This window comes from Hippichthys cyanospilos, chromosome 1 (assembly GCF_059441005.1).
Source record: "Hippichthys cyanospilos isolate Australia breed blue-spotted pipefish chromosome 1, RoL_Hcya_1.0, whole genome shotgun sequence".
NCBI classification, from domain to species: Eukaryota; Metazoa; Chordata; class Actinopteri; order Syngnathiformes; family Syngnathidae; genus Hippichthys; species Hippichthys cyanospilos.
Window position 1 is genome coordinate 23,621,760 of NC_142369.1, and position 16,396 is coordinate 23,638,155.

The following is a 16,396-nucleotide window of genomic DNA, read 5'->3' on the forward strand; positions in this document are numbered from 1 at the left end:
CTATTTAACCCAATGAACATAGTAGCTGACTCAGAGACACTGCGCAATCTAATCAAAACCACAACCAACGCTATAAAAAGGTAGCAAAATTCTGCCTGTACAAAGATTGCGCTTACTTTTTCTATAACGATATGATGCCTTTCTCACAACCTAAATAATCCCACCGTCAATTTCCTACTGGCGATACGCAAGTGAATATCAATTGCAATACCCCTCAAGAAATTGTAGTCACAAAGTGTGAGTGGGTGTTGGCATATTCCAAAATACACCATAGATTTTTTCATTTAACTTCAATATTTTTTTATCACCGCTATAGCCTATGTATGAAAAGCCATCTGTTCTCTCTCTTTTTTTTTTGGTTTACTAAGCAGCTAATTGCATTGTTGAGCACAAACCTCTGATGAAGCAGGCAGCGTGGATGGCATCGTGCTAATGTGACAGTGCGACTGTGAACAAGATGTACTGTGATTAAAGCGCCGCCATCGTCCGACCTTGTCTGACACAACACAGCTGTTCTGTCAGACGATTGTTTTCGTTGTCTACTGAGAAAAATGAGTCTTCGCTCCAGGAAATTAAACCTCTAAAACCGACAACGGTTGGTGAAAAAAAAGAAACTACATAAGAACTGACCACAAATGATAGTGTTTGACCAACAAGCCTTCAGGAGCGTGAAAAATGTCAAAAATCCCATCGCATACAGCATTGGCAAATAATGTATGAATATGAAATACATGTGTTGAATTTTGATTAGTGTGTAGAATTCTTACTGTTCCTTTAGTGAAGGTTGTGCATCCAAAATTTAAAGAGTTTGCCTCTTCTGTCACATTGTGTCCCCTACTTTATTAGATACAGTGAAATCAGTTTATTGACACTAATGTTCACACGGCCATCAAAGAGCTACTAGCGCAAAGGTTGTAAGACGACTAGCGATCATGGATAACGCAGATGACAATTTTGTTTTTAAAGAGCCTTCTTTAACAGAAACCAAATAGTCGATGCATGAAGAAATAAACAGCTACACACACTCAACAACACATGTACAACACTGTACAAATGCACATGGACAATGATCTCACTTGAACTTTATCATCACAATTACGGGGTTAAATAATTACGGGGTTGAAGACTCCCAATCAACCATTAGGGAGAAAAAAGAATGTACTGCATTTTTTAGATAATTTCAGATGGGTTTATGAAGGTAGGTTTTTGAAGACCATTCAAATACTTTGGTTCAAATGTTTTAGTTGTGTCTCATTCACTTTGGGATGAGAAACTCTCCACTGCCCCCATTTATTAACTAGGCAAAGAAGTGTACACTTCTGAGCAGAATATGCACTAATGCACCTGAAAGTGGATGCCAACCACTGAATGCAAATGAGGAAGCAAAGCAAGATAGCAAATGGAACTGTTGGGTGGAAAAACTAAAATGTTGTAGAGGCATCTTTGTGTGACAACTTGCATGCTCAACGTCAGAGGTCGCAATACTTTTGTGTGTGTGTGTGTGTGTGTGTGTGTGTGTGTGTGTGTGTGTGTGTGTGTGCGTGCGTGCGTGTGTGTGTGTGTGTGTCAGTGAACGGCTGAGACAAGTGCATTCTGTTCACGGTCCGGCAACCGAGGGCGGACGGGGTGGGGGTGGTGGCAGACAACTCACTGTCATGGTTTGTTGGATTTTGGGTTGTGGGTTTATTTTGAGGGGTTCTGTTCCTTTCTGTTTTCATATATGGTTCCTGCTCCTGCTCCTCTCATGTCTCCCTGCGTTAGTTTTGATTTAGTCCACCTGTCCGCGTTACCTGCCCCTCATGTCCTCCAATCCGCTCCCTTTGCCTATTGTCCCTGCCCAGCTGCCGTGCGTTTGTCTGATTAGAGTGTGAATGTATTTAAACCTAGTTTTCGTTACAGCCCGTGTCGGATCATTGTCATATTGTCTCTGTCGCGTTTTCGTAGTCGAATTGTCGTCTTGTAGTCCCGTCTCGCCCATCGTCCCTCAGCCCCGTGTTTTCCTGCCAGCCTGCCCGTAGTGTTTGTTTTCTGTTTTGCCAGCCTGCCTGCGCCCTTAGTTCGAGTTTTTGCCGTCCTGTTTTTTCCCGCTTTTGTTCCCGTTCGTTGAGTTAATAAATATGGGTTTCACGAAGCCCCTGTCTCGACGCCCTCCTGCTTTTGGGTCCTCCTCCTCCGCAACTACGCCGGCCTTCCTACCCGCCGAGCACCCCCGTGACACTCACTTGAAATCAGCGCTTTTATATTGCTGATTTCAAAGTGACAGTATTAAAAACAAAGATAACTACCGTATTTTTCGCACTATAAGGCACACCGGATTATAAGGCGCACCCTCAATTAATGACATATTTTAAAACTTTTTCAATCACAATATAGTACTACTCAAAGTAATAACAATAATAACTCAAATAATAACTATAAAATTGTTCAACTGTAAACACACACAAGAAACTGATCAAGTTTACTTCATCAGTTAATTTCCCATCTACGAATCCCAATCTCCATATTGATTCATATATATAAGGCACACCTGATTATTAGGCGCACCATCAGCTTTTTAAAAAAAATTAAGGCTTTTAGGTGCACCTTATAGTGCAGAAAACACGGTACATCTAATACAACATTTTCAAGGTTAACAGTATTTTATGTCTGTTAATAAAATACTGTTAATTAAAAACAAACAAAATTAAAAACAAACAAAAAAAAAATTCTGTTTTGGTCTAGTGGCTGAACGACTCTTTAGTTTAGTGACTAAAATGCATGGTGAAGTTTACGTGGGTAGGTTGTGAAAATTCTTGCTCCTTGTGTGGTCCATGAACTGGTACCGGTGGTTGGGACAACTCACCTGAGTTAATATCAGTTCCATTATTATTGCTGGGCTACTAACAAATGGATCAGATCTCATGTGATGAAGCGATTGCTTGCTGATCTCCTGGTAATTCTTTAGCGGTACTGAGGAGATGCGCGCCTCCCATTTCACGTTAATGAGAGCTTTGAGTCCCATTTTAAGGGTGCAAGATTTCTAGGCATAATGAGGTGAAGAGCCTGCAAAAAAAGATGCATCAGCAGTGTTATATACAGATGTGTGCTGTTTGAGGCCACTTTGCATTGCGATGTTGGAGAGAGAGAGCAATTGACCAAAGTTGAACTGGTGTTGCTAACGGCAACAAGACAAACTTTTCAGCTGCGAAGACTTGTACTCTCCAAGGCTTTTAAACAGCTAGACTGTATAGGGGTGTGTCAAACAAGGGCATACTCCAGACTTACAGGACTGCTCTATACATTACCTCAGAATGCGAGATAAACAGCATTGTTTAATAGATATACCCCTATTTGTTTATAGAAAGGGGTGCTTTTAAAAATATGGTTCGAATAGTTTTTTTTTTTTTCCATTTACAGATTTCTACAATGATTCAAAGGGATTTAACGCACACTGTTACCACACGTTTGCGGAACTCAGAATATACTGTATATATATGTATATATGTTGCTTTTATGACACCAGCCACTCTTTTGCATGAAAATGATTTCTTTATCTGAAACCGTCACAAATAATGTGTCGGACCACAAGTTTGATGGCGAGAATAAGTCATTTCAGCAACATGTTTATTGGCTTTCACAATGCCATCTTTTGACCCCATAGGCTTTATTTAGAGGGACATAAGAAAAGATAGATGCGCCCGATAATGCACATTCGCTTCGCAGCTTTCAGGCGTGACCATTGCTGATTTATTTACAGTCAAGAGGGGGATTTTCCCCCCAGCAGGCAAGTTTAAACATGGCTTTCGTGTCTATTAACCCGACCCCACTTATACTTTCACCTCACCCTTCTATCTTCTCGGTCATGTTTTTTACCAAGTCACTCCCAGCGGTCCTGACGTCACCTCACTCTTGTCTTCAGACGTGCATATGCATGTGCAAACACAGGCACACGCACACACAGAGACACACGCACTCACAGCCTTCTTTTGCCCCTCGGCTTAACCGCATTTATAACGATCTGACCCCAAGACCTCTATATGTTAATGATCTTCGGCTCCTCCCACACACATGCACACACAACGGAGACTGATCTGCACATATGTGGGTCCTTCGTTTTGTTACACTGAGACAACCTCCAAATCCTAAACAAATGAGCAATTAGCTGGCAGACAAAAACAAGATCAGTTTCTTAGAGGAATTAGAAACCGTGCACTTGGTTGTCCTTAAATTGGATTGTCCAAAATGAAGGCTTTCATTATCTTAAAAAATGGCACTTGGAAGGTAGCTGAGGATATTTAATCCTCAAACCCATTGCTGAAAGGATTTAAAAATGCCACAGGCAGAATAATACAACATTGTTTAGTTTGCATACAATAACATGTATTTGCATTTTAGCACAGCAGATATCAGATTTAATGGAAAAATCAAAGAATCACCAGTTTTTTTTGTTGTTTTTTTTTTTTTTTTTGCTTTATAGTTTTCTTTTTTTTTTTTTTAATAGCATCCAATGCCCATATTTATTTGAGATGGATTAAAGTTGATCACCGGGTCTTTTGGAGTCTTAGATTGCCCTTCCTTTGACCCGCAATCGCACTTAAATAATGTTAATCACATAACTGATTGCTCGAATTTGTCTTTTTTTTTGGTTCTTGTGTGACATTAGTCTTCAGTATTTTGGGTAAAATTAGGGATGCAGGGATGCATCAAATGTACCCGAGGAGGAGAAACGTATTGTACATTTAAGACTTCTTTTCTGAGTTGGAGGTTTGGTCTGAAATGTCAGGCATCACAGTTTTCTGAAATACAGATTTAGAAAAAGGATTTAGCTCGTAGCATCCACACCAGCACATTTTTGTCACAGAATTCACATTTTAATTTCAATATTTTCAAATCAACACTTAAGAGATGCATTGTCTACTCAGCGGTCGCATAAATGGACTCTGGAATTGAGAGTCAATGCACGAGAAGTACATTTAGAAGAAAGTGCAAGAAGATCTCCACTTAAGGTTGATGTAAAGTTGATTGCTGTGAACCGGGCCCTTGGAGAACACCTTCCACTCCTAATTGTTTGTCAATGTGTGATAAGACCCTACTTCTATTCATAACTGTGACGCATGCATGATGGTATTTTAAACCTATGTTAACTATAATAGTAAGAATGTATTCTATAAACTGATTTCTAGAATGATTTAAAAGGTTTGATGCACACTGCTGTCATATTTATGAGTGAAATACAAGACACACGTCTGTGACGTTCAGTGTCTGTCGGTCCGCATCGCGATCAAATCCACTAAATAGTATTATACCACCTACTCCCCAACATAAACTTGGTTTCACCCGGTCTAAAGTATAGTTTACTTTCTGTCACTAAATTGTCAGGTCCACTGGGTACCTTTAAAAGACAACGCTTTGGTCCGTCGAATTCCGAGCATGGTGCAATGTTGTCTGCCGAATTCACAAACAGGAAAAGAGGCTTGCATGATTATCAGGCCTGAGTGCACATGCACTGTCTATGAAAACAGAGCTCATAATGTTTAAAGCCAACATTAAAAGGTCATGAAAATTGTCATTCTCCTTTTATAGCTAAGTCAGAACCATTCTTGCAAAATCCTGCGATAAAAGATTGAATCTGTGTCGCCGACTCCCTGTGGTCATGTTAACTAAACGGGAGGTCTTAAATATGATCAAAGTGGCGTTACTATATAATACGTCTTCATTCATATAGCACTTTCAGAACAGCTACGTATGTAACAAAGCACTTTACGGAACATATAAAAACAAATAAAACCCATCAACAATAATACAACACACCACATCACATAAAACACAAATACAATCATAACTTCTTGCATATGCCCTCTTTTTTCAAAAGTATTCAGTCTTTTTTAAGCCAGCAGAGGTTCTGGGTAAACTTTCTTACATGCGCTTCCTCCGCCTATCCAATTGTCCTGAACACAATGGCTGTGTCAAACACAATACTCTAAATCCTCTCTTACAATTCTGATGCACCAATTCATGCTTCCAGCACAACAGCAACAACAACAACACAACTTTTCTTAAAAAAAATCTATCTCCGTGCTGGCCTTTTTTTATTCTGCTTCTCGATTGAGGCTCCTCCAATTCCCTCACGTCATCCGAGTGTGTACGTTCAAGCCAGCTGGTCAGACATGTTTCACACAAGCAAATTCACACTTTATCCTCAGTCACGTCCCGTCAGCTGCAGCTGGATGTTAAAATTCATTCGAAGCGGCCGCATGAGAGGAAAGACAGCCATTGTCATTTTATGCTCATGGGAAATCAATCCCAGCTCATGATGTACCGGCCTTGAGTCATGCGAATATTTTTACATTTTTGAATAATGTTTCACTATATGTGACCATATGTGACACGTGACCAAAACCGAAATGATTTTTTCCAACATTGCCAATTTTGTTGTTAGTTGCTAATGCTACTAGAACACCCGACCGGCTACGATATCAAGTTGCGTGCGAATACGATCTGTCTTTTTTTCACTGTCTTAGTCACATGCTAATACGACACCATCACCTTGCAGCCATACCAAAGCTAACGAGTATTTGCTAGGTGATTATGCATCTGCCCAGCAGGTTTTATGACATTTGAGTTCCTGATATCTCCCTTCTGCGAGAACATGTTTGGATCAATAGCGCAACTTAAGCGTCTCTCCTTAAGTCTTCATCTCCTCCGCCGTGGCTAATAACAGCTTAACAACCTAATGAAGTCTCCCATTCCCCTCATACAATTAGAGTGACTTTGGCAGGCAGTGTAATGGTTCCGCACTCCATTCTCATAAAGATACGATCTGCCTGTCTCTGTCTTCTTTCAGGACCGGCCTCGGTCATCAGCAACGATGACGACTCCGCCTCGCCGCTCCATCACGTTTCCAACGGCAGTAACACGCCGTCATCCTCCGAGATGGGCCCCGACGCCGTCATCATCGGCATGACCAAGATCCCCGTCATCGAGAACCCTCAGTACTTCAGGAGCTCCAACAGCTTGCTCAAGACCAACACCTGTAAGTAGCATTCCATCTACATCTTGCATCTACTAAAAATATCATTAAATACTCGTCAAAATGTTTCCTTAGCTCCTATAAAAGAAAGCTGTGATGTAGCAGTGTTTCCAAATTTGGGCAAAAAGTCAAAAAAGTACCTGCAAAAAGCTGAGCCGTGTTTCGATTGAAATTTCAGGACAATTTTAAATGTGCGCGCTCGCTGGTTTCCAACATGGGGCTGAACCTCAACGTTCGGATTTTGATCAGTGAACCGATGCGTTTCCTGTTTTAAATAGAATTTAGATTCATCTTGCTGTTTACAATTTGACTATGTGAGACCAAGAAGAACATTTGAACACCCCTGTCAAAAGCTGCATGTTAATGAGCATGTAATCTCTTTGGTGTAGGTAGAGAAGAATTGCCAGTTGCGCCACAAGCGGCAACTCTTGCATTAACCGTGAAAAGTGTGTGGAGGTTGCCATAGTGAAATAGCTGCCGCTGTCATGGCAATGACCTTGTAAAATATCACCTGCTGTCTATTCTGAAGGATGAATAGAGATTAAGAGCACATGCGTGAGCAACCCGTGAACACACACTTGGCAGCATTACCGTTCATAAAAACTTAACACCACTTTACTTTCAAGTGGGACACAAGCACTGGCTAGTTGTCATTGATTCAAACTCACTTTTTACAATGAACATGACGGCTGCATTGAAACATGCATGTGAGCATGTGCGCGCACACACACACATATATCTGTGAGTGAGTATATATATTCACACAGTACATGTATAAATGTCTTCGTCTTATTTAAAACTATTTTGATTGCCCTGCCTGCTTACAGAAACATCCTATCTTCAACAGACTGAACATGCCTGCATTTTTAGCACCATCATATTCAAAGAAGATGCATTGATGGATATTTTCAACACTGACAATACGGCAGATCGCAGTTCAAAGTTAAAGTCAATGCTTCAATAGCATCTTCTTCTGTCTCCCATTGTTTGACTGATCATTTTAGTGACCATATAAACATATTGCACATAATTCATACATACAATTATACGTATATACAGTACAGTCATACATACTGTACATCACATTTACACATAACTTTGATACCCAATCTTATTCAATTTATTTATACATAATTTTAATACTTGGATTTCTAGATTTTTAAAACACTGCCATTGATTATCATCTTTTCATTTCTATTTTATAGTTGTTCCATAAATTGACACCTTGAACAGCTGCACACATTGGCTTTTCCAGTGGATTGTCTCCTGTAGGCTAAAAAAAAAAAAGAACATGCACTGATTATAAGCAGCAGTGCTCAAATCATGAGAAAAGAGTTGCGGCTTATAGTCCAAAAAATATGGATGTTCTATAAGCTTGGTCCCTGTCCCCCCAATTTCAAAATCCCATCTGCGCTCCTGCTGATTGCTTGACCTATAAAGCCAGATAAACAAAGAAGATAAACACACATACACACACACATACTCAGATATTGACCTACTCCATCAATGTGACATTATGATTATTGGCAAGTCATAAAAGCTTTTTCAGGCTGCGACCTTGTGTAGCAAATTAGCTAAGCGAGGTGGAGTGGGGTGGATAGTGTGAGTGGGGGTGGTGGACTGTAGTAATGGCAAATGGGGATTGACCTGTTAAGGCCAGCAACACAAGTGAATAATACAGCAGGATTTCATACATAAGAGAATAATAAAAGCAGGTAGATCAATGCCGGTCAATAGTCTGTGTTCTTGTTTTGTGTATATTACAGCCATTAAGAGTATTACGCAGGGCGCTTACCAACAGTTTGATTGTGTTGCATATGGACGTATTATTTGTCAGCAGCCCTGATGAGGATGAGAGTTGATGCACTTAAACGTGACATTCAAGGAACACCTCACTTGACAATGAGAATGTGGCATGTGTTCATCTGCGGAAACGCACGCAGTTAGCTTTCAGTAGCTGCTACGTATCCAGAACTTGTACCAAAGTCTGAATGCGCCCTAATCTATCACTAAGGTCCCCTAACCTATAGTAAAGAAAAAAAGTAGTAAACTCACATTATAATATATTATAATACTATACAATATATATCATTTTCATTATTATGTTATATATATGTATATAATCTGCACGATGAATATTTCTGGCCACTATGTATTAATCAGATGAAAAGTAGTATAATAATAGCAGTTGTTCATTGTGTGCTATCAAAAATCTAGAAACCCCTCCATATGAAGTCTGAGATGAAAAAAAAAAAATTCTGGCTCAAAAGAAACTAGAAACCCAGTTACTTTTATTGTACAATAAATCACTTCCAAACAACTTCAAACCTCTACCTCTAACAGTTCACAATCAATATTTATCTAATAACATGACAGAAGCATTAAAACTTAAAATTCATCATTGTCACCACATTATTTACAAACTAAGTGGCAAATGAATCTTTCTTTAGGTTAAAACAAGCCAGCCTGCAAAGTTATTGACCATCCTATCCTCACAATGTCCACTTTTTCTCCCTTGAAAATGAATTTTGATTCAGGTCAGACATCATCTTCCTCCGCTCCTCGTTAACTACAAAAAAGGAGGGAACGGTGTATGTATGATGAATTTTCACAAAGTCAGGCATGCATCTCAGAAAATGAACATTTTTGTCGATATATTCTAAATCTGCACTTAATCTCCTTTGAAATGATATAGCAAAAACAAGCATAAACCCAGCCATTTGAATGTTGTCAAGTTGGAATCCCGAGAAAAATGTGCTTAAAGTTCTGGCACATTCATCTTTCATCATTGCACATCATCTACTAATCTCTGATTTTCAAACACTTTTATTACAATTCTATGCTCATCTCTGTCAAAGAATTTGTCAAGAAGTCAAAACTAATCTAACAGGATGCATAAAAATAAACAATGGAGGAAATTGAACCACCCCTGTCCTCATTGAAAGTACTCTTGTCACGTTTTGCGTGAAAACCACACGGCTGCACATGTCATATCTGTTGGTTGTGTAAGCATTAAAAGTGGCTTTTACCTATTGTGCACTCCAGTCATGATGAAGCTGTGATTAATATTTCTGCCGCTTTCCTACAAAATAGATCAACAATGACAGGAATAGCATTCAGTCATGTCTTTTATTCTTCTTTCTATCGCACTTTTATCTTGCATACGACGTGAATTAAATGCACTAACCAGGAACAGATATTCACACAGGACACAACGCAGATGATCCATAATCAACACTAGACAAAACTTCACCATGTCCGCAAAACACGAAAAGAAAAGAAAATACAAAACATTGTATGCAAACTCTTAATTAATACACCAATGCATATTACTCCATTTTTTTGCTAGCTTCAAAGACTAGCAGTTGTCCACATGGTATTTTTTCCTGGCAAATTAAACTTAATAAATGTAAAAGATATTTCATCGATTTGTGTTATTCTGTCTTACAAAGCAGAATGAAGTTGTATGAGAATTCTTTGCACAGCTATAGATTGAAGCAGAAAACATTTTTAATTGAATTGAAAATTTAAATTGAAATTTAATTGAATCAGAAATTGATTCTGAATCGAGTCAGAGACCCAAAAATGTGAATGTGTGCATTCCAATGTACATTATTATCTTGCACAGGCAAAGATCAGCCATCCAATTTAGGTTATATAGCATTTTATGTGCGTTTTTTGTTTTAGGTCAGGCCGTGGAAAGATTTAGGAGCGAGATTGTGGAAGGGGATTCAGGAAATAAGATGTTGATGAGGGTGGGTGAAAAGTGTATGCGTTTGTGTTTGTGTGTGTGTCTGTGTGGGTGTATGTACGCGTGTCTGTGCATGTGCGTGTTTGTGTGTGTATGTTTGACTGTGGAGATGGCCACATATCGCAGAGGGAGCAGGCAAAATAATTGAAAAAGTGGAGGGTGCTTGATGGGAAATGTCAAAGCAGGCGTGCTGAAACATTGCCACAAACACAAAACACCTGACGCAAATCGACTGCCGGAGTTGAAGAATGGGAGAGATAATGTGGCGCGGTGCAAATGATGGGGGGCATGTTAATTAAAAAGCAAGAGAGAGTAAACAACCAGGCCACAAAGATGTTCAATAAAGACAGAGTGAGACACATAAGCACCTTTTACGCCGCCTATAAAAGCCAGTTGTGTGCTTTGCTGGGCTACTTGCGAAAGGCAAAGGCCGATGAATTTGCTGTCACAGCTCTCATATGTGCCAACTTTGTAGGATCTATTTCAAAGAGGCTTCAAGTTGCATGTCCGTACTGTACTAGTGGGCAGACATATTGTTATTTAATAATTAGCTATTAGATATGTATAGCACTAGAGAAGGCATAAAAGTGTTTGGGCAAAATTGCATCAATACTTAGCAGTACAAATGCAGGGTGTCCCAAAAAATGTTTACACATATTAGCAGCTGATAACTCAATTACGTTCACCAGACCTTACCCCACTCGATTTCTTTTTATGGGGATACCTAAATAACAAATTCTATGCACCGAAACCTGCAACAAGACCTTTGCTTTACTAGTGGACTGCCTCCTGGTGGCTCTTAGTCCAAAAAATACTCCATATAAGTGTTCCCTCACTCCTTCACCCTTCATTTTTTGCACCCTCAGTGCTTTGCTTTTTTTCATGAAAAAAAAAGCTATATAGTGGAGAGACACACTGTGAAGCTTCCCTGCATGGCAAACAGAGACGCTAACTGTAAACGCACATGCCATGGGCAGTCCTCGGACTTTGAGGTATTGCAGCACACATATTTACTTAAATCCTAAATAATTAAACCTTATACAGTAACTGCACCGTACCCCTACTACTGAATGAGGCAACTATATTATTGTATTGCTCAGTACACCAAGCGATGTGGTTGGAGGGGACTGAAGTGGACCAATTTTTTAAAAAGAACAAAAAAAAAAGAAAATTACAGGTGGGGACTCTTTGATGCACAACAAAAAATTGTGCGAGAATACAGTAGAAATGAAAAATATTGATTAATAATGAAGAATATTGACTAAAAATGATTAATCGCCCCATTTACTGACCCGAGCATTTCACCAATTTCCTTTTCTAGCAACAGCTATATATTGTATGAAATTATAAATATAGTTAAGTCTTATTGTAAAACATAGCAAATGACTGTACAGTTGGCTGAGTCTCATTTATCTTTAAACCTGGACTTTTGTTTAATTTTGTGAACACTTACTTAGATTTGGCTTTGTGGGACACTTACTGACAAGCCAAATTTGAACTGCGGTAAAACCGTTGACTGGCTGGCCATTCAAAAAAGGGAGTTGCCGAACCCTGCTCACATTGCTACCGTGCGGTGTGCTGTTGTAGAAGATTAAAACGCACCACGCACGCAATAATATCTTCAATGACGGTCCCCCTCTCACAACCATATTTGTGTTGCAGTACAAGGACTGACCCGTGAGAGGCAGCATGGTGCCAAAGTGCAATTGTTCTACTTGCAAAGGCAGCAACACAAACATACATCAAAGGTTGCTATCATCCCTCTCAAAATGCATTAACATTCACGATTGTTGACCTTGCCCATTCTACTCGCCGATTGAAGAGGGGGAGAAAATATCACTCTTGACAAATCCCACCCCACACGATGATCACTCAAGATAATCTCACAGAGACATCTGATAATCGGGCCTTTACTGACTTTGATCAGAAAGAGGGACAGAATTATTAAATTTGGCCCACCTGGTGGTACGTGTACTTCTGCTTCCACAATCTCTTTCCCGCCATCTTTTTCTCCATTTGTATTTAGAAAAAAAAAAAAAAAACCTTGAGCAGTGATGCTAGTTCTGAATAAATCACGCTGACGTATCTATTCCACGCCACCCCCTCGTTTAACCAAGTGATTGCCTCTGCACACTATTAAGCAATAAGCACTTAGCCATGAAGACTCCCTGCTTAGCACTTCCCTTGAATCAACATATTAGGTTGTGAACTCAATGATCTGTAGGCGCAGCTTGAGATTGTTTGCACATCTTTAAATTTGTGGTGCCATTGCACCACTGCCTGCCACACTACAGCGCGTACTGAGACTGATAATCAAGAATGCCTAATAAAAAGCAAATGATCTTCATGCCTTTTAAAATGTGTGGTAACCCCATTTCGAGCTCACCACCACTGTATCCTTAGGCCTGCTTTGTCAATATTTCAATGTCCGAAATTTACTTTGAATAACTCCTCTACAACAAAATGTTTGCAGCCAGAAATGTTTTTTTTCTATGGCAAGTCTATATCTCGGAAGTAAACATAAAAAACCTGTTGTGCGATGTACAATCTGACTGAAGTTAAAAACATAACCATCCAACATTTAAAAAAAAAAAGAAATTGCCAAATCAACAATAAGCATTCATGTTCATATGCAATTTCTTGCATAATGTCTTTCACTCTGCTTCACCCATTTATCATCTTTATTACTTTTATCCTGTCTTCAAGTATTAAGCTTGGTTCAAGCTTGACGGGTCCGCGATCTCCACTCATCAAATAATGTTATTTCGGCAACCACGCCCCTTTGCGCCGAGTCCGCACGGGCTCGATTCACTAGTCGACAGGTATCCGGGGCAAGAAAAACATGCCCTGAGCATGTTTTTCAACCAAAGTACTCAAATTACTTGAGTACTCATTTGATCCCTAACACATATGATAGTTTACTCAACATTGTTCTTGTTCTCTGCCTTCTTTAACATTTTCACACTTTTAGCCTCATACGGACAATCAGGCCAAATTGGAGACTTTTTTTTCCCTTGCAATCAGTCTCTACTCAGCAAAGGGACACTTTTTGGCTTTGTCTCGAACATTATGCTGAGTGACTGTCCTGTGCTAAAACTTGATACTTGATATCCTTGGTCTTCAGATGATGGCCAAGTTTGTACTTTTGCACTTTTGTTTGTACTTTTTATATCGCTGGTGAAACCAAATCCTCATGTCACTATTTGTTAAATCTGACATTTTTTACTTGCTATTGATCATTATATTTACAACATATTGTCCAATCTAAAGTGTTGAAATAACAAAGAGGGAGAGAGAGAGAGAGAGAATTTGACCCCTTCCTGATTCCTGTGTTTTGTGTATTTGTGTGTGACAACATCATAAAAATACATTCTGAATGGAATGGACTGAGCTCAACTCCAATCTTTTCTCTCTCTTTCTCACTCTCCCTGTCTGTCTCTCTCTCTGTCTCTCTCTCACTCTCTCTCTCTCTCTCTCTCTCTCTCTCTCTCTCTCTCTCTCTCTCGCTGTCTTTCTCTCTCACTCTCTCTCTCTCTCTCTCTCTCGCTGTCTTTCTCTCTCACTCTCTCGCCCTTAGTGTAAATCGATGCAGCCTCTAGGAGACCGTCTGGATCTTAATGTGATATTCTGAGTGGACAGCTTTTCTTGAAATGTGCCCCCTAATCACATCACAGATAAATCGCAGCTCGTGTGTCCTATATGTATCCGTGCGTGTGCGAGGAGGTGCTTGCGTGGGGTGTTACAGTGCAGACGGGCAGGTCCACATCTGGCTGTCCGATGTTACGGCCACATTCTTAAGTGCTGTGTAGAATAAAGGGAGACACACGTTCCATGGCGAGATGTTGAATGTTCGTGGAGTCACATGTTGCCAAGCAACAGAAAGCAGGTTTGTGAAGTGATTCAGCTGAGCAGAAGGCAGTAAGAGATCACCCACACGACAAAATAAAAAAGACTCCCAAAAAAGGTAAAATAAAACATTTCCTTAAGTAAGAAATAGTTGTGGCCATCATATTTTTGGTGCTTTGAACAATTGAGCTTAAATGGAATGTGATTCTACTGCAATCACTCTAAACTACGTAGTTTGCTTTCTGTGGAAGACGCAACATAATATTCAGTCAGGAATGTCTGAAAAAAAAAAACCTCTTTTGTCTGTGCTTTAAGTTTCCCTGCTAATACTGCTCTTGAATAATATGCCCCCCCCCCCCCCCTCCCCCACCCAGTTGTCCAGCACATCAAGAGACACAACATCGTGCTGAAGAGGGAGCTGGGAGAGGGGGCCTTCGGCAAAGTCTTCCTCGCCGAATGCTACAACCTGTCGCCTGACCAGGAGAAGATCCTGGTGGCCGTCAAGGTAACCTTACTGACAAAGTAGATTAAATTTCAAGGTGGATTGCTTGTCTTATGTTTAGTATTCAGACCTGCCATCCATCCATTCTGTTTATTGTCTTTACTGCGTGGGAATTGAAAATATCTGCATGTCAAATTAAGCTGGCGATTGAAGCCGACTGTTGGTACACAAATAATGCCAGTAATGTTGTTATTGGCAGAGGAAGTTATTGTGTGCTCGACAATATATTTGCAGTCAAACTGCATCCATGCAGCATGTTCAGGAATATTAAACAGTGTACCGCACAAAATCCAACATAGGCTACCTAAAGAAATACATTCAATTCACATGGTCTTTTATAAGTCTGTGTCACATTGTTACCTGGTACCTCAACTCTTGTTGGAAGATATCAAAACCCAGTATGAAAAGGTAGCAAAAATCCAAGAAATTTTCTTCGTTTGGGGCAATTGTGTTGCATGGCTGTCACCATTGAATCTTTTTAAAAACGATTATCCTATCGATTAATTCTTTTTATAATTGGATCCTCTACGAGCCCCCCAAAACATTAAACTTTATTTTATTGACACATTTTTGTTATACTCATGAATGTGAGTGTACATTTAAGTACTCATTCTTTGTTTTTTTTTTGTTTTTTTATTATGAGTGGGTATAACTTCTCATTATTTATTATCTACAATAAAAATTTGCTAATGCTAACTGATTAACAATTGTGAACAGCATTAGCCCGCTACCAGTTACCATTTAAGGTCGACAACACAAATTAGTAGTTAGTTCACACATACAGTAGGTACCTTACGCAAGTAATAGTGTCCTTGTAACTCACTTAGAGATGATGTTTTGATAATATTCCATGTGTAAACTTGCCTGTTGGCTGCTAGAAGGCCAATAATTTCTGTTTTCAGGAATAATTCAATAACTTCCTGTCTGTTGGTTGCTAGAAGGCCAATAGCGTCCTCTTTTCTTCTTCCTTCTTCCTCCTTCTTCTTCTTCCTTCTTCTTCTTGATGAGCAGACTGGGCACATTTCATAATTTGATTTTAAACACCTGAAACTCAGCTAGTATTCAGTCGATTGTAATGGGAGGTCATATTCTTGAATAATACAGCCATCGTGCTTTTTGGGAAGTTCACAATTATTTTTTCCTTTTTTTTCAGGGGGGGGATCCAGGGGAAGATTTAAATGCTAATAATGTATTTGATGAAAGTACATTAAATAAGTACATGTTTTTAAGCCCCCATTTGTAACGTTGCGGATCAACGCAGAAAAGGGAGCCTCGCGTCAAGACGGTC

At 39.6% G+C, this 16,396-nt stretch overlaps 1 protein-coding gene across 4 annotated transcripts in view; it reads left to right on the top strand.

Annotated features, from left to right (window-relative positions):
- ntrk2a (neurotrophic tyrosine kinase, receptor, type 2a) overlaps positions 1-16,396 on the top strand; it is an 85,943-nt gene that overhangs the window by 41,562 nt on the left and 27,985 nt on the right. For all 4 annotated transcript variants that reach the window (XM_088415448.1, XM_088415456.1, XM_088415462.1 and 1 more), the window contains 2 exons: positions 6,824-7,012; positions 14,981-15,111. In XM_088415448.1, the coding sequence (XP_088271574.1) occupies positions 6,824-7,012; positions 14,981-15,111 (320 nt within the window). The remainder of the gene's footprint in view (positions 1-6,823; positions 7,013-14,980; positions 15,112-16,396) is intronic.